Below are 24,572 nucleotides of genomic sequence, written 5' to 3'. Positions count from 1 at the left end.
AAGTACTTTTGGTGTATATTTGCTAAGAATAGGAAGATTCCTTAGAGGACCCCAGTAGTTATCAATATTGGTACTTTTAAAAAAAAAAAGATTATATATATATATATTTTTTTTTTAAAGATTTTATTTATTTACTTGACAGAGAGAGAGCGATCACAAGCAGGCAGAGGCAGGCAGAGACAGAGAGAGAAGCTGACTCCCCACTAAGCAGAGAGCCTGACATGGGGCTCAATCCCAGGACTCTGGGATCATGACCTGAGCTGAAGGCAGAGGCTTTAAACCACTGAGCCACCCAGGCGCCCCAAAGATTATATTTTTTAAAAAGATTTATTTATTTTTTTGAGAGAGAGTAAGAGCAGAGGGAGGGGTAATAGAAAAGGGAGACAAGCAAAATCCCCGCTGAGTGGAGAGCCCAATATGGGCTTCCATCCTAGGACCTTAGGATCATGGCTTGAGCCAAAATCAAGGGTCAGATGTTCCACCAACTGAGCCAGCCAGATGGCCTGCCCCTCCCCCCCACCCCACAACTTGGTACTTTAACATTGATAAAATTCTTTAATCTACTATTTGTATTACGATAAAATACAAATTTTACCAACTGCATACCAATTTTACTAACCGATCCACTAATGTCTTGAAGTGTTTTCTTCCCTCCAGCTCAAGATCCAGTCAGTTGAGGGCTCAATACTGCATTTAGTTGTCACGCCTCTTTAGTTTCCTTTAATCTGGAACATTCACAGTCTTTCTTTGTCTTTTATTATATTGACATTTTTCAGTAATACTCTCCCCCACCTCTGGTCTTTTAAAATTTTTTTTATAATATTCCTATTTTGGAATTGTCTGGTATTTCCTCATGATCAGATTCAGACTGTAACTTCTCAGTCTGGCCTCTAATTTTGGTTCTAACAGAACCTGGCCCTAAGACCCCCAGCAATCTGTATTGCCTCTTTGAGCATCAGTTTCCCTATCTGTAATAAAAAAGAATTGGATTAAATGATGATTAGAACCCTTCCCTAAGGAGTCTACTATCATTTTTATATGACACCAGCCCTCTAAATTCTTTTCTTGCTTCTCAGGGCATGTGGGTGGCTCAGTCAGTTAAGCATCTGGCTCTTGATCTCAGCTCAGTCTTGATCTCAGGGTCCTGAGTCCAAGCCCCAGGCTGGGCTCCATGGGCTGGGCATGGAGCCTACTAAAAAACAAACAAACAACAACAACAACAAAATAAAACTTTTCTTGCTTCTAAAAAGAAAAAAAAATGAATAAGAAGAATTAATAATAGAAGTAAATAGCTATTGTAGGGACGCCTGGGTGGCTCAGTCGTTTGGGCATCTGGTTTCGGCTCAGGTCATGATCCCAGGGTCCCGAGATCCAGCCCCACATGGGGCTCCCTGCTCAGAAGGGAGCCTGCTTCTCCCTCTCCCTCTCCCTCTGCCCCCCCTCCGCTTGTTGTCTCTCTTTGTCTCAAATAAATAAAAATCTTTAAAAAGAAAAAAAGAGAGATGTATTATAGGAAGTGGACCACCCACAATTATGAGAGGAGTGAGGAAGTGAAGGTTTGGAGGAGGACTTGAAGGATCAGAAAAGAGTCACCAGTCAAACCGAAAAACCAAGTGTGCCCAACAGTGGAAGTAAGACTGAGTTAGACGGATCACGTGACCTTTCTGGACCAATCATTGCTGGAGGGGAATGGGATCACTGCTTCTGCTTAAGATGGGTCATGATTTATCTGCTGGGGCTGGAGAGCAGTCCACCCTCCAAAGATCAAGCAATTTCTACCCCTTAGCTGAGCCCCAAATCAAGGGAGTTACTGGAGAGATCTATAGGAAGCAGTTGCCTCTGTGAGTCAACAGCCAAGCATCTGGCTATGGGCCTAAGATAGCTTTCGGTCAGCAGGACTAACAGGAGAAAGAACTGGAAATGGCATAGTGAGAGCAAAGACAACTTCACCAGTCATAAGAGCAGACAATTACAATCTAGTTTGATAAGGTTTTCTCTTTTTTAAGTTTATTTATTTCTTCTAGAGTTCTCTATACCCAATGTGGGCCTTGAACTTACGACCTGGAGATCAAGAGTCACAAGCTCTTCTGACTGAGCCAGCCAGGCGCCCCTTAAGAAGTGTTTTAATAAAGGCTAGCATAAGGTACAATAAGAGATGTAGGGATTTACTGAATCCAGTCTAGAAATCAAAGAAGTCTTCCTGGAGAAGACAGCAGTTCGGCTGAGGCCTGAAGAGTAAAGAGAGAGCCAGATGAAATGGGGGGAAGAGTAGAGGAATTAGCACATGCAAACACCTAGAGGTGAGGTAGGATATCAGAGGACTAAAAGTGGCTCAGTCTGGCTGGGGCCCAAGTATGAGCTAAGGAGGGGCGGAGTGATGGCCCGGTGCTTGCAGGTCTTTATAATGAGAAGTTTGAACTCTGTCCTGAGAGCAGTGGAAAGTCATGGAAGGACTTCCTGAAGCAGGAGAGAGGCAAGTGTCGAAAGCAGGTGTTAGCAATTTGAAAATGGGAGGATTTTCTGAATGCCTTCCTTCCTGGGAAAGTCCAAACACCTCTGTGGGAACTCTGAGCTCCGTACCTTCAAGGGTTTGCCGGCTGTGGTTTCCTTCCTCTTCCTCCTCTCTTTCTTTCTAGTCCCCCCCAGGGAATCTGGGTAATAGAGTATCAGTAAAGTGACCACATTGGGTGGGATATTTTCACCTGCCAGTGACAGCATGTCCGACTAACAGTGGGTTAAGCGAAGAAGAAATGTAATTATCTTTTATAACAAAAACTCTGGAGGTCAGCAGCTCCGAAGTTGTTGCAGTGGCTCGATGGTGTTGTCAAGGACCCAGTCGGGCTCTTCTCAACTTCCTGCCCTTCCTTCCTTTCTCCAGTGGTTGGCTTTTGGCCTCAGACCCAATATCCATCACAGCTATGGTGGCCTCACATGTCATTTGATCATGGGACACGATCAAAGCAGGAAGGAATTGATGGGGACAAAAGGCCTTCACCCTCTGAAACTCTATCTCTTCAATGAAATGAGCTGCCAGATTTCCCCTGACCTTCCCTGGACAAGAGCGGGATCACGTGCCCATTCTTGACCAATCACTGCTGAAGGGGAACGGGATCAAGGCTTTGCCAAAGATGGGTCATGACTTTTATCTGCTGGGACTGGAAAGCCACCCACTCTCCAGCGATCAAGGGATTTCTACCTCTTCGCTGAGCCCCAAATCGAGGTTCTTTGGGCAGAGAAGATGTGGACGTGGGGTGGGAATGCCTGTGGGGCAGCTAGGGGCAGTGCGTCAGTTCATGCCCTCCGGGAAGCAGATGCTAGGATGGAGTGAGGTTTACAGGGGTAGGAGAGGTGTTATGATTGTGAAAAATAAATAAAAATAAATATGAGAGAAAACAGAATTGATTGAAGGAGCCTCAGACTGCCATGCAGATCTGCCAAACCCTTGTCAACTCCATCGGGGCCCCAGAGCAGAGACTGTAGGAGCCCCATGTTGGGCAGAGATGGCCAGCCCTGGAACCCTCCCCTGCTCAGTCACTGATCTGGGGCTATTCTGGAAGAGCATGTTGTTGGCTTGGAAGCTGAGACAGATCCCAAAGATGCTGCAGCCGGGGGCAGTCAGCTAACCGCATTCTTCACAGGCGAACAGTGGGTTCTTCCTAAAGCTGGCCCCTCCAGGACTGTCCTGGTGTCCAGCATCTGGCCTGGCTATGCCCAAGGAAGTCAGATGTGAGGTGACAAATCCATTTCTGCCCAGGGCTAGCATTGAGTTTGACAGAAAGGTTAGAAGAACAATGGAAAGATGAGGCTCAATTCAGAAATTGAGTTTCATTTAAAAAAACAAAAACAAAACCAGGGGTGCCTGGGTGGTTCAGTGGTTAAGCCTCTGCCTTCAGCTCAGGACATGGTCTCAGGGTCCTGGAATGGAGCCCCACATCAGGCTCTCTGCTCAGTGGGGAGCCTGCTTCCCCCTCTGCCTGCCTCTCTGCCTGCTTATGATCCCTCTTTCTCTCTGTCAAATAAAGAAATAAAGCTTAAAAAAAAAATCTTTTTCCCAGAGAATACTTTTATTATAGTAAAATTAGAAATTGCACCTTTGCAAAAAGAAGACAAAAATCAATCATAATTCTTCTACCATCGATGAAAGACAATAATAACTGGGACGCCTGGGTGGCTCAGTTGGTTAAGCAGCTGCCTTCGGCTCAGGTCATGATCCCAGCATCCTGGGATCGAGTCCCACATCGGGCTCCTTGCTCCGCAGGGAGCCTGCTTCTCCCTCTGACTCTGTCTTCCACTCTGTCTGCTTGTGCTCCCTCTCGCTCTCTCTTTGACAAATAAATAAATAAAATCTTAAAAAAAAAAAAAAAGACAATAATAACTACCATTTGTAGAATGATAATCATGTACCAGGCACTGTGATGCACCATTCATATTCATAACCTCATTTAAATCCCAGCTCTGCCACATGAATGAGTTACTTAGTCCCTCTATGCCTCAGTTTTCTCATCTGCCTTATGGGGAGATGCAATAGCATTGATCACGTGGGGTCGTTCTGTGGATTCAACGAAGTTAATCCATGGGAAGTGCCTGCAACATTGCCTCGCTCAAATAAATGCTCAATAAATAAATATTAGTTATTATTTTCCTTGCAAACCCCCATTCCTTTATCTAAAATTATGAAAATTTTTTGCAAAAGCTGCGAAAACCAATAGTTTCCCCACAGTCTGGCACCAAAACTCATTTGGGAGCAAACTCTGACCTGCTCTGAGGTTATTTATAATCTTGTCAAGCCTTCTTCATGTGAATCAGCAGTCATGGGTTTCAAATCAATGTGTTTGATTATGGGATGTTCTAAAATATATGGCATATAAACTACATTACTTTTCTAAAATCCAGAAATTACTATATTTTGAAACACTGGTCATCCTCGTGACAGCTCTGTGAGATGGGTGCTATTAATATCTTCATTTTATTGGTGAGGAAATTGAGGGTCCAAGGCATTATTTGCCCAGGGCCCCCAGCGAGGAGGTGGAATCTTGAGATTTTGGACCCAGGAAGACTGATTCCAGAGCTTCTGTTTGGGGTGTTTTTTGTTTTGTTTTGTTTTGTCGTGTTGTGTTGTGGGTTTTTTTTAGGCAGTTTCCTTTATGGTAGGATTTTCCAGAGGCTTTCATCTGCTAACATGCTCTGTAAATCTCCAGTAAAGAACTATAGAATGCAGCATTCTCCAAACTCATGGACTTTGAATGTCAAGGTCGTTTTTTCAAGGCAAGCCTCCCAGTACTAACACTGAGACTCTGGGAGGCCTCCAGGAGAAGATAAGGAACCCCGGGCAAATCAGGAGCATGAAGGGGGCCAAACCAGATACACCCAGGCAGGCAGGGGAGTTCTTGTTACTCCCTTCCGGTCATCAGTTCGACTTTGTACGACCTTGAAAAAAAAGAAATCCCACCTCCTGACTTCTAAAACAGATGGCAAAACCATCTCTGAGGTCCCTTCGCTTGTCAGCAACATTTTCTCTACTGTCTTCAAAGAGGAAGCAGGCTGATGCATTTAAAACAGTCATTCAAAAGAATGTCAAGGGGCTGCGGCTGGTGTTAAGTTTCCTGGAAATCCTTTGGAACATCAGGCTGGGCCCACTGAGCTGCGCAGTGGTGGGAAGTTCAGGCCGGAAAAATTCTGACTGTTTCTGGAACTTTGCGTGCTGGGTCCCAGATCACCTTCCGACCCCTGAGTAACTGAACTTGTCAACATTTCTTCTTTTGCCATCCTAAAGGTTTCCCGGAGACTATTTCAGCAAGGGCCAGGCTTGTCAGATTAATTTTATTTATTTCATGCACATAAAAGAAATGTAAAACTCAATTGTTCCACTGACTTTTGAAGTTTTACTTTCTAGTTTTCGAAATGGGAAAAGCTGACTCAAGGTCAACAAAATTCGAGCAGAATAAAAATATCCAGAAGAAGTGAGTCTCCCTCTCATCGGCATCTCACTGCCTTGTTGGCTCCCTCTCCCTGTCCCAGGTGGTGTTCCCCGATCCCACATCCCCTCTGCGTAAACCTCAGATGTACATAAGCTTAGATGTTGTATCTTTTGAGATCTTTTTGGCTCTAAGTACAAAACAACAACCAACCTACAAATGAATGCCTTACTTGTAAGATGTCTGGGTGTCGAACAGTTTCAGAGTTGGTTCATTTAGGAGAGCCAGGATATCATCAAAGACCCAGATTCCTTCCCTCCCTCTTCCAGCCTCCTTAGCAGTACGACCTTTGTCTCCGCACCTTTGTGTCTATGTTAGGTGAGTCAGTATGGAGGCCATAGGAGGGTTCTGGAAGCCACTGCTATGCCAGGACAGCAGGCTGTACCTTCACTGTGCTTGGAAGAGATGGACAGCTTCATGATCACACCCACTAAGCCTCAACTGAACAGAGTCCTCAATTTAGCTTATCTTTAGCTGATCCCCCACGTGCCCGTGGCTCCCCGATGCCACCTGATGCCGAGGCAGGGATGCGGGGGAGTTGTTGAAACAGCAGACTTGTTAATTGCGGTTACAATACTTTACTTTTGCAGGTATAACGGAATCATGTGGTCCTGTAGCCACATTGCCACACTGCCCAAATGAGGCACCCTGAACTCTTGTCTCCTTCACTTCATGGTATGTACACCTCTGGGTTTACAGGAAAGCCAGGCAGCACTGGATGTAACAAGTGAGTCAAAGAGAAATCAAGAGTGATTCTAATGAGCTTTTGGCTTTGAGCAAACATGGGTTTAGTAAGGGGGAAATAGATTTGGGGGGTTCAGGAATCAAAAGTTCGATTTTGACCACGTTAAATTTGAGATTTTTATTAGACATCAACAGGTAACAGGTGGACACTTGAAACAGGTGCTTATTACCTCCAGACTTTTTTTTTTTAAGATTATTTATTTATTTATTTGAGAGAGAGTGTGAGAGAGAGAGAGAGAGTGAGAGAGAGAGAGCATGAGAGGGGAGAAGGTCAGAGGGAGAAGCAGACTCCCCATGGAGCTGGGAGCCCGATGTGGGACTCGATCCTGGGACTCTGGGATCATGACCTGAGCTGAAGGCAGTCGCTTAACCAACTGAGCCACCCAGGCGCCCCTACCTCCAGACTTTTTGATAAGTAAATAGTACATGTTTTGTTTTGTTTTGTTTTTGGTGCTTATAGCCAAAAACATTCTTAATAGATATAATATGTGCATATACATATACATATATATGCATGTATATATATATATATGTACATACATACATATATTCTATATAGGTATATAGGTATCTATCTTATCTAAAATTTACCTGGAAGGTGGGGTGCCTGGGTGACTCAGTCAGTTAACCAAGTCCGGCTCTTGATTTTGGCTCAGGTCTTGACCTCAGGGTCATGAGATCAAGCCCTATGTCAGGTGGTGGGGAGTCTGCTTGGGAGTCTCTCCTCCTCTCCCCCTGCTCCTCTCCCCACTCACTCTCTACAAATAAATAAATAAATCTTTAAAAAAGGGAAATAAGGGGCTTGGGTCATGGTCCCGGGGTGCTCGGATCGAGCCCTGCATCGGGCTCTCTGCTCAGCAGGGAGCCTGCTTCCTCCTCTCTCTCCCTGCTTCTCTGCCTACTTGAGATCTCCGTCTGTCAAATAAATAAATAAAATCTTAAAAAAAAAAAAAAGATAAATAAAATAAAATTTACCTGGAAGGTGATATATGAACCTAGTAACAGTGAGTGCCTTCTGGGGTGGGGGTACTGGGAGCAGTGGGGTGGGGGAGGGAGAGAGAATAATTCTGCTTGTAGGAGGCTCAAATGTAACTTGCCTAAAGCTACACAATCTGTGAGTGACAGAGCTGCCATTTGAAACAGAGGTTGGGGGGTGCCTGGGTGGCTCAGTCATTAAGCGTCTGCCTTCGGCTCAGATCATCATGGTCCCAGGGTCCTGGGATTAAGCCCTGCATGGGGCTCCCTGCTCGGCAGAAAGCCTGCTTCTCCCTCTCCCTCTGTTCTCTCTCTCTCTCTCTCTCTCTCTCAAATAAATAAAATCTTGGAAGGAAGGGAGGGAGGGAGGGAGAGAGGCAGGAAGGAAGGAAGATAGGTAGGTGGGTTGGCTGGGCTCCAGAGTCCAGGCTTCTTCTCTTCTGACAGACTCACTCCTAATGAGCCCCTCCAGGATAAAGCCTGGTCTTCTCACCGTCCTCTCCCTGGGCTGGCTCCTCTGTGTGTCTCCCTGTGGCATTCCCCATAGCTGAACATCAATAACTGCCTGAAAGGATTCCTGTCTGTGGCTGGAAAAGGCTGTGTGCATTCTTCTCTTCTCCCCTCTGTTATGGAGACCACAAATCCTGTGGCTACAGCTGCAAGTAAAAATCGTCCTGGAAGGCCCCCACCCTACACACCTGCCCCCAGTGGGTGACTGTCTCTTTCCTTTCTTTACGTAAGAATTAGGGCTGCTTGGGATTCTGGTTGAAGAGGCCTGGGTTCTAATCTCTGTTCTACCACTGCTGATAGAGCTGTGTGTCCTTGGGCAAGTTACTTACTTTCTCTGTGTCTCACTTGTCTCATCTGCAAAAGTGATAGTAAAGATCTCACAGAATTATTGTAATTATTGTAAGGGTTCAATGAGTCCACATCGTACAGGTGTATATTGCTTGTTTCTCTGTCTGCCTGGCTCACCATTAGTCTACCTGCATTTGTCTTGCTTCACATACTCCTCCCTTAGCATATGCTCTTCCTTCTATCTAGAATGCTGTTCCCTTCCCTCTTTGTCTAATTAATGACTTTCTGTCCTTCAGACCCTCCAATCTTTGACTATCACCTTGCTTTAGCAAGATCATTTTTGCTCTCCATAGTGGGCCCAACACCCAGCCCGAACACATCTGGCACACGATGGGTGTTCCGTAAATATTTGTTCAGGAAGTGAGTGAACATGGACAAAGGAGTTAAGTGATCAGTTCAAGTTAAGTCATTCAACAAGTGTTCTGCAATGAGGATCCTAAGTACCTACTTCATTGTATCATCGTGAGGATTAAAAATGTTATGTAGTTAAGATATCTAAAGGGAAGCCTGGTAGTACCACGGAATAAGGATTACTCTTAGTGCTCTTTTGTATTATTATGATGATTGATATTTCCTGCAGGTGTTCTCGAGGCTTCCTGGTGGGAGACGGCTCTGCTGGTCTGCTCTGTCTGGATGCTCCTCAGGCCCCGCAGAGCCCCGCCCAACAGCTGGGTCCCCTTGCTCCTGAAAGCTGCCTCAGCCTTTCCCCGGAGGCAAGGCTCGGTCTTGTCCTGAGGAAACAAATTCCTGGCTTCTGGCAGTTTCTGCGACTTGGCTTCAGTCTCTTTGTAACTTACCTCATTCAGGTACAGAGCACTGGGGACACATTATGTGGGGTCTGGCCAGCCCATCGCAACCCCTGGTTTTGCAACAGGTGTGGACGCCCTAGGAAGCCATGCTTACAACTACACAACCCTGCCCTCCAGCCAGAGTTGACTGGATGAAGCTGGGGACCTTATTAAATGAGTCAACCGCATCCTTTCTCCTGAGATTGTGGGATTATGATCTAGTGATTTTTGTCAGCTGTTGTTTAAGGAAGAGGTTGAGCGCTTCGGTGCTGTGAGGCAGCCATATTTGGTTGTGGGCTTGGGGAAGGAGGGAGAGAGAAGAGCAGTAGAGATGAAGGAACCTGTGGGCTGAGTGATAAAGGGACACAGAATGTGGATGCCATAATTCCAGGTGACTTTTCAGATGCTAGTTCCAGAAATGTCTGAAGCCCGTGCACTTCCTGCCCTTGTGTTTGCCATGATAACAACGGCTCTCACAGGAAGACAGCTGGATGGGCTAGCAGACACCTACCGTCTTCGCTTTTCAGGCATCCTGGCTTCAGCATTCAGGGCCTGACCACTGGGCTGGAGCCCTCGCTGTGAGCTGTCTCTGTGCCTGAGACTCGCCCTGGGAATTCCCAAGCCTGTGGCCCGTCTGCCCGGTTACTGCAAAGGCCGGTCCCGTGTGATAGACTGCAGTGTCTCCTCAGATGGCCTCACAGGGCACCTTGCCAGGCCCTTTTTTCCTCTGGAGCCTGGCCTAGCTCACACAGGCTGCTCTGTGAGGCTGTGGGCAGGAGGCCTCTCTTGCCAGAAGTGTTCAGTTACCCCAGTGACATTCAATTGTTCCAAAGAGAAGAGGCCTGTATTTGGCAGCTCCTAGACCTGGATTCCAGGAAGCTCTGCCTGACTCCTTTCCTGTTTGTTTCCAATCTCAACCAGTCGGCCAGTATCACTTTCTACCAGGTTGCGTAAGTCCACAAGCTGCTCTCACTGTCTCTCTCGCTGTTGTCATACCACTCTGAGCTCACACTAGCCTGGGGGGAAGACATACGGCATATCAGCAGGAGTTTGGTGCTGCCGAGATAGACCCAAATTGCAGCTTGGCCCCACCAAGTTTCCAGTTTCCAGGGATGTGTGACATACCCTAGAACAAAGATCCCAAGGTCTCTGCCCAGAAATGAGAGCCCTAGGATGGCATTTCAGCCCTACAGGAAGGACCCAGGGCCGTGTCTGTCTCCATTCTCTGCAGAGTAGTTTGGCAGGAGCGAGGAAAGCTGAAATTGGACATGCAACTCTGGAAGAAACTGCTTGAGAACTCAAATCCTGCCTTTGTCACTTATCAGCTATGTGACTTTCTGCAAATGACTCAACCTCTCTGTGCTCAGTTTCTGCATCTGCACTCTAGAGATGATAACAAAACCTCCCTTATTGGACTGTAGTAAGATGTAAGTCATTCGACACATGCAAAGGGCTCGGTACAATGTCTGGCACATAATAAAGTCTGAACGAGCCCAAGAGATTATTATTATAATTATAACAATAACTATTAATATTAATATTCATGAAAGAAAGGTCATATTTATGCCCAAGGAGATATGGATAGTAATATTCATTGCAGCACAATTTTTAATAGTGACAGATTGAAAACCACCTGAGTATCTCCCAGTAGGGAATGGCTCAACCAATTACGGTACATCCTCACATCCCCACTATGGGTTTCTGTGCGGCAATTGAGAAGAATGGGGCAGAGCTATATGGCCTGATATGAAAGGACTTCCAAAATATAGTGTTCAGCCAAAAAAAGCAAGAAGCATAAGGATACAAAGAGCATGAAAACTCATGTAAAACACAAAAATGCAAAACAGTGTATCAGTAACATACATATGTAAATGCCCGGGGTGGGGGGAAACATCCAGAACAGTTGTCACCAGCCATATGTAGCTATTTACATTTAAATGTAAATTCATTAAAATTAAATAAAACTTCAAATACAGCTCCTCGGTGGTGTTAGCCACACTGAAGGTGCTCAGTGGCCACATGAGGCCAGTGGCTGGGAGCTAGCATATTGGACTATCTCCAGATACATAGATGTAGACTGTCTCCATCACTGTAGTACATGCTGTTGGATGGTGCTGGTCTGTATGGTTTAAAAAAAAAAAAAAAAAAAAGCCAAATTGAGGGAAAACTCCTGCCTAAAATAAGTAACTTGGAATAAACAACAATAACAACAAAAGCCAAATTGATAATAATAATTCCTTTGCCATGGATGGAGGAAGGCTGGCAGAATATTATTTATTCCTTTTTTTTTAAAAGATTTTATTTATTTATTTGACAGAGAGAGATACAGCGAGAGAGGGAACACAGCAGGGGGAGTGGGAGAGGGAGAAGCGGGCTCACTGCTGATCAGGGAGCCCAATGCGGGGCTCGATCCCAGGACCCCAGGATCATGACCTGAGCCAAATGAAGGCAGAATCGTAATGACTGAGCCACCCAAGCACCCACTCATTTATTCTTTTCACAGGTGTTCATTGGGCGCTTGCTCTGTGCCAGGCAGTCTCCTCACACTGAGACCTGTGCTGTGACTACAACAGACCCAACTCCCTGCCCTTTTGGAGTTGTTGTTCCAGTGGGTAGTATGTTTAGGAGAAATAGGGGCTTTGGTGGAAAACAGAGCAGAGGGTATGGATGAAGCATGCTGGCAGATGGCCCAGGGTGATCATTAAAGACATTTTTTACACCTACCTGCATTTAAAAAAAAAAAACGAGGAGTCTGCCTTATTTGTGTAATTAAACATTTACAAAAGGAAACAAAAGTACCTCAGCCCTGCAGAGAGGAAACCTGGATTCCCGCCCCCGTTCTGTTCCTAACTCCCGCACTCCGTGCCGCCTTGACCATTCCAGTCTTCCATTTCTTTCCCTTGATGCACATTCGGCAAGAGCTCTGAGGCCCCGCCAGCTCTCCATCCTGTAACTGAATGCCTCCCCCCACTTTGTGCACCTGTCCCGGAAGCCCGTGGCCCACTGGTTGGAGATATTTGGAAGCGTTAACAGGTAAAGACTCTGCAGGAAACGGTTGCGAGAATCACAACAAACTGGGGTGCCTGAGTGGCTCAGCCGGGTAAGCATCCAACACTTGCCTTTGGCTCACATGATGATTTCGGGGTCTTGAGATCAAGCCCCACTTAGGGCTCTGAGCTCAGTGGGGAGTCTGCTTAAGATTCTCTCCCTCTCCCTCTGTCACTACCCCCTGCTCTCCTGCTCTTTCTAAATAAATAAGTAAAATCTTAAAAAAAAAAAAAAAGAAAAGAAAAGAATCATAACAAACTATGGACTGGGGAGGGGAGACTGGGAAGGGGGGAGGGGAGAGGAGAAGACCTGCAGCCAGCTTGAACCTCCATCAGTCTCCCCTGAGGGTTGCCTCTGGGCACCCAGGTTAAATCAACACAGAGTTTCTGAGAAGTTCTTATTAGAGTTGTGCAGACAGACACTTTGTAATAATAGCTAATATTTACCGAGCACTGACCATGCTCTTGGCATCCTACATACGGATTAACTCATTTAATCCTCACAACTTTGTGGAGGTCAGTATAATTTATCAACCTCATTTGATAGGGGGAAAAAATACCGCGAGGTTCCAACAAACTAAATTACACTGAGTGATTAGGTGGGGAGGCTGGGCTTCAGCCCAGGGGCCAGCCTCTACAGCCCTTGGTCTTAATCCCTGTGCTTCTCACCTGCTCATAGATAACTAGAATATAAAACTGAAGAAATAAAGGCTTTTGCTGGTTTAAAGCAGTTCGTGCATGGGTTCTGGGTGCACAGACCAAGGGGACATTAATTCTGATTGAGGCTGTTGGGTCTTCTTGCTCTGCTCTCATCAGTCCCTCTCTAGAATGCAAAGGAATCCTAAGTCAGACTATGGCCCTCAGCTCAAAATGCTCATGGCTCCCACCTCTTGTGGAGTAAAAGCCTTACTGTGATTCATCAGGCGTTCTGTGACGGCACCCCCCCCCCCCCCCCCCCTGCATTACCTCTGCTCCCCTTCCTCCAGCTGCCTCCCAACTCCTCTCCTCCCTGCTGCCCCAACTCACCACCTTGGTCCCTCCCCTGGGCTCTGAAGCTTCCTGGTGGAGGTCAAGCCAGAGCTGAGCCTGGCAGGTGTATAGGTGTGTGTGAGCTTAAGAGAGTGGGAAGGGCAGGGGAGGGTTTCAGGGAAACTGTGTGTGTGTGAGGAGGTGGGGAGATAGAGAGAGAGAAAGGCAGAGAGCGTGGAGAGAGAGAGAGAGAGTCAATGAGAGAGAGAGAGAAAGGAAATGGTTCATTCAAGCAACATAAAAGCAAACCACCAGTGAGATCCATGTTCCTGAAAAGAAACTGAGAGATCACAAGTAGGCAGAGAGGCAGGCAGAGAGAGAGGTGGGGGAAGCAGGCTCCTTGCTGAGCAGAGAGCCTGATGAGGGGCTCGATCCCAGGACCCTGAGATCTTGACCCGAGCCGAAGGCAGAGACTTTAACCCACTGAGCCCCCCTGGCGCCCAACACTGTCATTCTTTTTCCTACTCTGCATAGTATTCTGTGATTTGATGGGTGACGTTTTATGCTACCAGTCTCCTCCTAATGGACAATGGGGTTGTTTTCCTTTGTTGTTGTTTGTTTTGTTCTGTTATTCCAACCCATGCTTTCCATAAATAATTGCATATAAATGTCATCTCACTCTCAGGCAGGACAAACTCGTGGAAATGGAATTGCTGCGTCAAAAAGGCCTATGCAAGTATTATTTTGATAGATTCTGCCAATTGCCCTTCAGAGTGGTTGGGCTAGTTTATACCGCACCGGTATCAGGAATCCTGAAGGTGCCCTATGGCCTCAAACTCTTATCAGGCTTCCGGAACTTTGCGTGAGAGATGGACCCTGGTGGTTTACATTTGCATTTCTTAGAATGAGAGCTGAGGAGCCAAATGTTATGCTACTTCATGTCTCCCTTCTGTTTAACAGCCATGTGAGTTTCCTTCTTTATGAACTGTTTCCTTTGTCCTGTTTTTTTTCTGTTGGACTGTTGTCCATTTTTCTTATCTAAGAGCTCTTCTTATACAAAGGAGAATAGCTCTTTGTGGTATGAGCTGCAAGGATTTCTCTGTGGTTTGTCATGTGTGTTTTGACTTTGCATACAGTGGCTTTTTTTCTCTTACCCTGTTTTCGCCATAAAGGTGTTTTTTTTTTTTTTTTTTTAACGTAGTCAAATTTACTAATGTTTTCTTTTATGGCTTCTGGATATTTTTAAAAGAGATTTTACTTATTTCATTTGAGAGAGCATGAGAGAGAGAGAGAGAGAGAGCACAGGGAAGGGCAGAGGGAGAGGGGGAGGGACTCAGTAGACTTCCCACTGAGCACAGAGCCGAGGCGGGGCTCCATCCCGCCACTCTGAGACTAGGACCTGAACCGAAATCAAAACTCAGATGCCTAACCGGCCCAGCCACCCAAGCACCCTTATAACTTCTGGGTTTCCAATCATAGTTAGAAAGCCCTCTTTCCTATTTTCTTGTCATATTTTATAGTTCCATTGTTTATATGTTTTACAGTTCAGCCAAATGTTATGCTACTTCATGTCTCCTTCTGTAGCTTGCTGTTTTCTTGCCTTGATACATAGAGAAGCTTTAGTTCATTCACTGTCACCGCTGCATAGTATGTCATCATGTGACCAGTAAAACCGTATTTCTTTCTTTTTTTTTTTGGTGTTCTGATTCTTTTTTTTTTTTAAACCCTATTTCATTAGCTTTTTCCTCTAATAACAGAATTTAGTTTGCCTACAAATGTTCACAGTCAGACTCAGGGCTGCAGTGAACACCCGGTATATATCTCCTTATTCTCACTTGCCGGAGTTTCTTTGGAGCACAGACGTACAAGTAGAATTTCTGTCAATCTTTGGATGTAAAGCAGTATCTGATTTTGGTTCTAATTTGCATTTCCCTGATTAATCTGGAGATGGAGCATCTTTTCATATGTTTCTCATGCTCACAGAGATGCCTTTCAAATCCTTCTATCCTTTTTCATTGGGATGATTATCTTTTCTTTCTTATCAATCTATATGAGTTCTTTATAAATTCTGGATTTTATTCCTTTATTTTAGTGGTTACGAGTATCGAGTATCGTCTCCCAGCTTGTCACTCAATTTCCCCCTTTGTGAGGACTCTTGCCGTAGAGGAAATATTTCAATTTTGATGTACTCCTATATATTAATCTTTTCCTTTACAGTCTGTGCTTTTGGGGTCTGGTTGAGGAAATCGCTCTCTCTCCAAAGTCTATGTGTTCCTTTCACTGTTTTTAGAGTTTTTGAAGAGAAAACATTTTTTTTTTTTAATAATCTAAAATGATGCCACAGGAGACTGAGATGCTTTTATGTTTGTTGAAATGGGGTATGGGTTAAGAAAACCAAGAAACAGAGCTATAACCTCTGCCCATCCTGTGGCCTCTAGCGCTGGGCAATATTACATTTGCTGTCCTGTGAGTTGATTGATGAGGGCCGGGCTCTGGGGTGTTAAGACCCTAGACTCAGATTTTCCCTCACTGTCTTTGATCAACACTCCTCTTTCCTGTCTGCCACTCTGGGGCTTAGCTGTGGCCATAGCTCCTTGCTTTGGCCCCCATTACTCTGCTCCGAGTACTGCTGCTAGCTCAAAGCCCTCCCCCAGACTCAGAGGATGTGTAGGGGGAGGAAGGTGGAAAAACAGAAACAGCTGTTTTTCCTTCCTGAGACCATGACAATATATGATTCTTCCAGACACCTGCTACAATGTAATGTCCTTGGCTAATTGGCTTTCCCTGTTGCTGTCATGGCCCTTCCTTTCCCCTAATCAGTGGTGACATTTGGAGCCCTGTCCATCTCTTGGGAGATTCCCAGCTTTGAAATGTCAGTGTTCTGGTCAGGACCCAGGCTGGACAGGGGCAGCAGGTGGCTTGGAGATAGGAGTCCTGTGACCTTCCAGCAGGAACTTTCCAGCACCTTCCCCATCTGGGGCCACTTTAGGATCTTGCTGGGCTTTTGGCATGACTTTTTAAGGCCCACCCATATCCTATTAAGGATAACAAAATGCACTCTCATGACCCATTAGATACAATTAGATGTAATCATGTGAATTCAGAAGCAGTTGACTAGTTGGCCTAATATTATATTTTGTAGACATTTTAATTAAGCTGATTAATTTCAATTTTTGCAGCTTCCTTTTTATATTCTGGAGTCAATATTGTTTTTAGGTCTAAAACATTGTTATGTTCACTTGAAATATTTGGAGCCTCTGGCCTCGCGTGTCCATTGGTAAAACTGCCCAGTGCCCAGCTTTCCTTCATAAGGCCCGGTTTGCCAAGCCCACTACAGCCCACAAAATCCCCAAGCTTTTGCCAAGCACCCTCCTGTGTATTAAATCATGAACTGCTTCCAGATCATTTTATATGTAACACTGGAGGATACTTACAGGGATTCTGTGTCCTCTTTGTCGAATCAAGGAGTATTTCCTGGACCCCCTTCATCTGTGTAAGATCTTGGAATGCGTTCTGAACCCTCTCCTACATATCAAATCGTGAGTTATCTGCAGAATACCATCTTGTACACAGTTATGGCTTCTATGCACTGCCTGCCCCCTCCTCATGTGGAATTGAGAAATATTTACAGAATTCCCTCCTATCTGTAGCAACACTAACTTCGTACAGATTCCTATGTTTAGGACCATGGAATCTTTATAGAGCACCCCTATTTTTTTTTAAAGATTTTATTTATTTATTTGACAGAGAGGGAGAGATCACAAGTAGGCAGAGAGGCAGGCAGAGAGAGAGAAAGAGGAGGAAGCAGGATCCCTGCTGAGCAGAGAGCCTGATGCGGGGCTTGATCCCAGGACTCTGGGATCATGACCTGAGCCGAAGGCAGAGGCTTCACCCACTGAGCCACCCAGGTGCCTTGAGTACCCCTGTTCTAGGTAGAGTCTGGGGAGTAGATACTCTCCTCCATGTAGAATCATTCATTGTTTGCAGAGCCCTCTTCAGGATCACCAACAGGTTGCAAAGTGCACCGGGAAATCAAGGAAGATCTACCTAGCCTTATTCTGTCTATAGAATTACATAATATTTGCAGTCTCCTCCTAGGTGTAAAAATCCTAAAACGTTTACAGAGCATTCCCTGTATCTGGAATTTTAGGGTGTTTGGGTTAACTTTTCTTTCCTGTATATAGACTTATGAACTGTTTTTGAGGAACACCCTCATGTATACAGAGTCACGGAATGTTGGCAGAGCTTCTTCTTGTGGCTTGAATCTGATATGATTTATAGAATTCCTGCCTCTACAAAATTACTGAGTGTTTGCAGAACCTCTTTGCTTATCTTTATGGAAAGTCTATAGAGCTTCTTTGTCTGTATAGACATAAGGAATTTTAGCTGAACCCCCTTCTTCTGTGTCAAATCATAGAATGTTGACTGAGTACACTACTGTGTAGAATCATAGAATTTACTAAGCACACTCCTTGCTATACAATTTCAGATGTTTACATCCCCACTTACACATTGGAAAGAAGGAAGAGATACAAAGGATCACGATCACATCCTGGAGGGTCTTAAAGGTCAAATGAAGATTAGGCTTTGTTCTATAAGCTATAGGGAGCCACCAAAGTTTTTGATTACTAAAGCGACATGATGAAAATTATGTTCTCGGGGCACCTGGGTGACTCAGTCAGTTAAGCTGCCTTCAGCTCAGGTCATGATCTTGGAGTCCTGGGATCGAGCCCCACATGAGCAGGGAGCCTGCTTCTCTCTCACTGCCTGCCATCCCCTCTGCTTGTATTCTCCCTCTCTCTCTCTGTCAAATAAAGAAAGAAAGAAGGAAAGAAAGAAAGAAAGAAAGAAAGAAAAGAAAGGAAAAGAAAATTATGTTCTCTGACCTTAACATAGTAAAGGAAGTACATGAAATCAACTAAAGAGTAGTGGCTTAAGAATAATTTTTTAGGGGCACCTGGGTGGCTCAGTGGGTTAAGCCTCTGCCTTCGGCTCAGGTCATGATCCCAAGGTCCTAGGATCGAGCCCCGCATCGGGCTTTCTGCTCTGCAGGGAGCCTGCTTCCTCCTCTCTCTCTACTTGCCTCTCTGCCTACTTGTGATCTCTGTCAGATAAATAAAGAAAAAATCTTAAAAAAAAGAATAATTTTTTAGGGGCGCCTGGATGGCTCAGTCATTAGGCATCTGCCGTGGGCTCAGGTCGTGATCCCAAGGTCCAGGGATGGAGCCCCTCTGTGCGCTCCCTGCTCAGCAGGAGGCCTGCTTCCCTCTCATCCACTCCCCCTACATGTGTGCTGTGTTTGTCAGATAAATAGATAAAATCTTTAGAAAAAAAAAGGAATAATTTTTTAAACCAGGAGTGCCTGGGTGGCTGCCTTTGGCTTGGGTCATGATCTCAGGGTCTGGGATGGAGCCCCACATCCAGATCCCTGCTCAGCAGGCTGTCCACTCGCCCTCTGCCCCTCCCCCACCTTACGTGCAGGGCCCTTTCTCTTCTCTCCCTCTCTCAAATAAACAAATTTTAAAACAAAGCAAAAATTAAAGTACTGATTGATTTTACTAACTGCAATTATCTGTAGTAAATACTCTGATAAAAATAAAGACTCATTCTCTACTGCACGGATTAGCAAACTACAACCCAGAGGCCAAATCTGGCCCGTTACCTGTCTTTGAAAATGAACTTTAATTGGAATACAGCCACATGAGCTGTTGTACAATCACAGAATTAAGTGGTTGTGACAGAGCCTGCAAAACCAAAAACATCTGGCCCTTTACAAAAGAAGTTTGTTCTTTTGTGCTTTAGTGGGAGGAGAAACACCCTGACTTTTTTTTTTTTTTTTTTTTAATATTTGGATTTTTGAGGTTTTTAAAAATTTTCTCACAGCCGACTCAGTTGAATTCATAAAGTTTCATTTACTCATTCTTTTAAAGATCTACATTGTGCCAGGTCTTAATTGAGGCACTGGGCGGCAGGGGAGGGGGCAGGCAAAGGTAGAAAGGAGACAGCCGTTCCTTGCCCTCAAAGAAATGTATAATCTAGCCAGAGCTGTCACATAATTTATAAGATGCCAGCTGTGTGACCTTGGACCTTTTTAGATTTCAGTTTCCTCATCTGCAGTTGAGGACAATGATAGTACCTGCCTGGAGATGTTTTTGTAAGGGTTGAGTGAGTTACTGTGCATTAAGTGCTTTAGAACAGTGCCTGACACTGAGTAAGTACTATTTAAGTGCTTCCTCAAATATGTGCACGCCCTTGAACAGACGTCCTTGTGTATACATACGTGTAAAACAGTGTAACTAGTGCTGTGTTAGAGCTGTGTAGAGTCACTCTACACAGGAGAGCTGTTCACTTGTGATATGTGTATGTCTGTATTATACTTCAGTTCTAAACAAAACACAACAGGGGTGCCAGGTGCTCAGTGAGTTAAGCATCCAACTTTTGATTTTGGCTCAGGTCATGCTTTCAGGGTCATGCACTGGTGTGGAGCCTATTTAAGAGTCTCTCCCTCTCCCACTACCCCTCTCCTGTTCATGCATTCTCTCTCTAAAACAAAACAAAACAAAACAGGAAAACCTTAACAAGTACAAAATCTTGGGGGTAAAATGATGGCCACCAGGGCTAACTGGATTTAGGATTCAAATTATGTCATTAGGATTCAATTTCTTGTTGTTTGCATCAGTCTCTTTCCATATGCCAGCTTCATTGCCAGGCTCCACATGTTGATAAAATGGCTGCCATTGCTCCAGCCTCACAACCTTTCATATTTAAGTCTAGCATGAAAGAGAAAGTTGGTTTCTCCAAATGCACACATTTAAATATCTAGGAGTTGAATCACATTGGCTCTGACCAGTCTGTCCGACCCCCAACCGATCACTATTACCAGAGGAATACAGTGTTCTGACTGACACAGCGGGCTCATTATCATAACAAGTCTGAGGGTGGAAATGGAGTCAGCAACCCCAGAGAACCACAAGCAAAAGAAGGTTGTTCTTTTGTGGATAACAAAAGCTGTTTTGGAAGGTGAATGAACATTAAGTAGCTAAAAACGTTTAACAAATGCCTGGTACCTAGCCCTCGTTCTCATCATTTCTGATAGCATTTATAAAAATGCCTGGCACATAGTTTGGTACTTGATAAACATTTGCTGAATGAGAAAATTACTTTTTGGCACACCTGGGTGGCTCAGTATGTTGAACATTTGAGTCCTCATCTTGGCTCAGGTCTTGATCTCAGGGTTGTAAGTTCAAGCCCCTCACTGGGCTCCACACTGGGCAAAACAAAGCAAAGCAAAATAAAATAAAAAAAGAAAATTAGTTCTATCAGCTAATACTTCCCAGGAGCAATGCTTATGCCTTAGGCCTTCCTGTCCAGGACAGAAAAGACAGTGGCAGAATTTTTAAAAGGGGTATAAATCAGTCTTTGATGGCAAAGACATTTTATAGCCCTCTCTAGAATCAACATTCTTGGAAGACTTTTGCTGACTCTTTTATACCAGTTCCTCATATCTTTCTCTCTGCAGAGGAGTTTCACGGCAGAAGAACAGAGCCTTGGAAAAGTCGGATCATAGCAACTTTGGGTGAGGCAGGAAGTCACAGGAACCCTCACTCACTGCTGCGGGGAGTGTAAATTGGTACACCCATTTTGAAAAACAATTTGGAAATAGTTTAGTAGAAGATGTACAAACCCGATTACTCAGTAAATCCACTCTCATATGTATGTGCTCTGGAAAAACTTGTCTACATGCACAGGATATGTGTAGAAGGGTAATATCAGGGGCGCCTGGATGGCTCAGTGGGTTAAGGCCTCTGCCTTCGGCTCAGGTCATGATCCCAGGGTCCTAGGATCGAGCCCCGCATCAGGCTCTCCGCTCTGCAGGCAGCCTGCTTCCCGCCCCTCTCTCTCTGCCTGCCTCTCTGCCTACTTGTGATTTCTCTCTCTGTCAAATAAATAAAATCTTAAAAAAAAAAAAATAGAAGGGTAATATCACTGTAGAACAAACCACTCTAAGCTTAGTGTGTAAACAAGAACTATTTTATTATGCTCATGGATGTGGAAAGGGCACAGCAGGGACAGCATATCTGGGGCTTCAGCTGGGAAGACGGGTCTAGGGTGACTTCACAGCAAGGGCCTGGAATATCTAAAGAGTCATTCTCTCTCATGTCTTGGGATTGATGCTGACTATTGATCAGAGCACCCATCTGTGGCCACTCCATGGGGCTTCCTCAGAGCATGGTGGCTAAAGGTTCCAAAGGTGTGTGTCCCAACCAACAAGTCAGAAGCTGTATAGTATCATTTCCACGTCTTTTTATTGGCTTGTAAGTTATTCATAATCCCACCCAGATTCAAAGAAAGGGGAATTAAAGAAAGTTCTAGAAGCGCATGAAGATGGGAAATATTGCTGAGACCATCTCTGGAAAATACACTCTACCACAGAGGTCCATTGCAGCAGTGTTTGCATTAGGCCACAGGCCCTTATCCAAATCCCAGCGGGCCAGATGTGCTTTGATATTGTGAAGGTCACAGAATTTTGAAAGGTTATACGGTACATACACTGAATATTTATATAACACCCCTTGAGAGGGGTAGGTCAGTCTGTAAACAAAAAAATCTACATATTTCCTCAGTGGAACGTATGAATATTCACACTGAGATAAAGATTATAGTTAGCTTTCTGTCTATTGAGGTCGAGTTTCACCACTGAAGATGTTTAGGCTGGGTCAGGTCTGGCTGCTGAATAAATTATGAAAAGCCTTTTAGGTCTTAGGTTTTTTTGGATTTTGAATTTTAGCAAAGGACTGATGGGCCGGTAATAGTAAAAAAGGAAACAACCTGAACAGATAGATATCATCATGGAAGAAGAAAAGTGCGGTGAAATGCCACATACTAGTGCAAATGAGTAAAGTTGAGCTACTTGCTTCACTGTGGTTATAGCTCATAAAAATAATGTTGAGAGAATGCATGTTGCAGAGAAGTATATTCATGATCAGTTAGGGTAAGCCATGATAAGCTGCAGTAGTAAACAGCCCCTGTATCTCAGAGGCTTAAAACAAAGCTTTATGTCTTGATCAGGATGGGGTTGGGGGTGTTTCCTCCTCACCCTGGAACTCAGCTGGTGGGGCATCAGCTCTGCAGAACATTGGTGGTTACTGTGGCAGAGGGAAAAGAGTGGCAAAGGAAGTACTGCCTGGCTGAAGGTTACCAGGGTGAGCCTCCCAGTCAACACTCAGTCAACGGGCATTCCTGGTGCAGGAAGCATTCAGTGCCAGGGTTCTCGGACACAGAGAGCAGTTACACACATGTCAATGATCTTTATCTGCTCATGCCTCTGGGAGTTTGAACTGAGATAGTCATTGCTCTGTGATGTTATCATACTACTGGTGATTAGTGTCGGTGGATTGAGCAATGGCTTCCTAGGGGCGGATTCCTGGAACCTCCAGTAGAGTCAGAGAGGGTAGGAAGGGCATGGATTCACTTGTGACCTTACTCTATGCTGTGGGTCCTTTTCTTTATGTGTTTGATTTGGGCAAGCCTGTTTACTGGGTGCTGACAAGCACACATGAGACCCAGCTTGTGCTCTCTGGGGTTTCTCCAGGGACCTCCCTTTCTTTAGGTTACTCCCCTCCTCCAGAACCTTCAAGGGCTCCCTATGGCCCACAGGAAAGAGTGTGAGAACAGCAACAGTGACTGAGTACCTGCCATGTGCCAGATGCTTTACAGATACTATCACAAATCTTCCTCGTAGAAACCTCTGAAGGAAGGAATCAGATGTGGAAATGGAGGCTTAGAAAGGTAGAATGACTTGTCCAGATCATAGGGTGAGAACAAGGAAGGGGCAGGACTGGCTGGTCACCAGATCTTTCTGACTCAGGGCCCCCTGCTGAGCCACAGGGGTCAAGGCACCTCCAGCCTCGCCTCTTTTCTTTCCCTTGTCCTGGGGCTGACAGGCTGCTCCAACCAGGCCCACCTCCTTTCACTGCCCTTTGAGCCAGCCTGTCTCAATTCCCCTTCAAAGACCATCTAGAATCTCACGGAATGCCTCCCCCTGACTGTTGCCCGGGTCCTGTCCCTACCATCTTGTACCACAGTTAGCTATTCTCCTGTCGGTCCTGCCACTTGGACTCCGAGAACCTCCTCTTGGGCCCCTGTGGACCCACCAAGGCCAACATGCTCAGAGCACACCTGTGATTTCTTCATTCCTCCAGCAATTATTGAGCACCTACTAGGTGCTTGGCACTAGGTGCTAGATGCAAGGATATAGCACAAAAGGAAACAAAATCCCTCATATCATGGAGCTTATATTCTGATACAGGACACAGAAAACAAATAAATAAACAGATACATGTATAATATCATGTCAGGGATGAAAAGTACTATGAAAATTTAAAAAAAAAAAAAAAGCTAAGTAAGGGGAGAGAGAGTTCTGGCATGGAAAGGTATTTTAGAAGAAAGAAAGGTCTTTTCGGGGGGTACCACCTGACCAGAGACCAGTATGCAGTGAACTTGTTTGACCAACGGCTGAATGGGAGAGGAGGGAATGAATGAACGGACGCATGTTTGAGCAAGCTGGAAACCTAACATGAGACGAAAAGGTTGAAAAAAATCCCAATCTTTCTCAGTACCGTGTTATTTCTGATAGGACAGGAGTGAAGATTGGTCATCAGTACCTAGCCCAGATGTAGGAAGGCTTCTCTGTCTCTTTTTATAGGGGAACAGCAGAATTCCATGCCCGCCGAGGCTAAGTTGGAGGCCAAAGGTGAGGACATTTGCTTTGATTTGGTTGCATCTCCACAACTCCCCTTCCTAACTGGAGCCCATTTTGTGAACTCCAGAGGGGCCAGACCCTCTTTTTCCTCGTGGGGTCAGAAGTGTAGAAGTCCCTGAAATATTTCCAGACCCCACGCTCCAGCCCCCATACACCGAAGAAGGCCATCCTAGGAGTGCCATTTTATGGATGGGGAATGACGGAGTGCTGGAGTGCCAGATTCCAACAGAGTCTTTCAAAAAGTCAGGTCAGCCTGCTCTCAAGGCTGGAAGTACCTCTTCCCCTAGGCTTCCAGAGCACTCAGTCTCCCGGCTTTGCCTCCTGCCTCTGCGTCTGCTTGGCAGAGTCACACTTTCCTACTACTGTGCCATTCAAAGAGGGACTTCCTCAAACCTTGGAGGCAGCTCTCCCTCTCTTCCTCAGAACCACGTCCCACAGATGGTTTCAAGGTGTG

The 24,572-nt window shown here is 45.2% G+C and overlaps 1 protein-coding gene across 1 annotated transcript in view; it reads left to right on the top strand.

Moving 5' to 3' along the window:
* Positions 1 to 12,227: 12,227 nt before the first annotated feature.
* B4GALT5 (beta-1,4-galactosyltransferase 5) overlaps positions 12,228 to 24,572 on the top strand; it is a 92,762-nt gene continuing 80,417 nt past the window's right edge. Inside the window, exon 1 of the mRNA XM_059407211.1 lies at positions 12,228 to 12,373. Within this exon, the coding sequence (XP_059263194.1) occupies positions 12,298 to 12,373 (76 nt within the window). The 5' untranslated portion in view covers positions 12,228 to 12,297. The remainder of the gene's footprint in view (positions 12,374 to 24,572) is intronic.

This window comes from Mustela nigripes, chromosome 7, assembly GCF_022355385.1.
Source record: "Mustela nigripes isolate SB6536 chromosome 7, MUSNIG.SB6536, whole genome shotgun sequence".
NCBI classification, from domain to species: domain Eukaryota; kingdom Metazoa; phylum Chordata; class Mammalia; order Carnivora; family Mustelidae; genus Mustela; species Mustela nigripes.
Note: the sequence above shows the minus strand (reverse complement) of the source record. Positions and strands in the feature narration are given on the sequence as shown.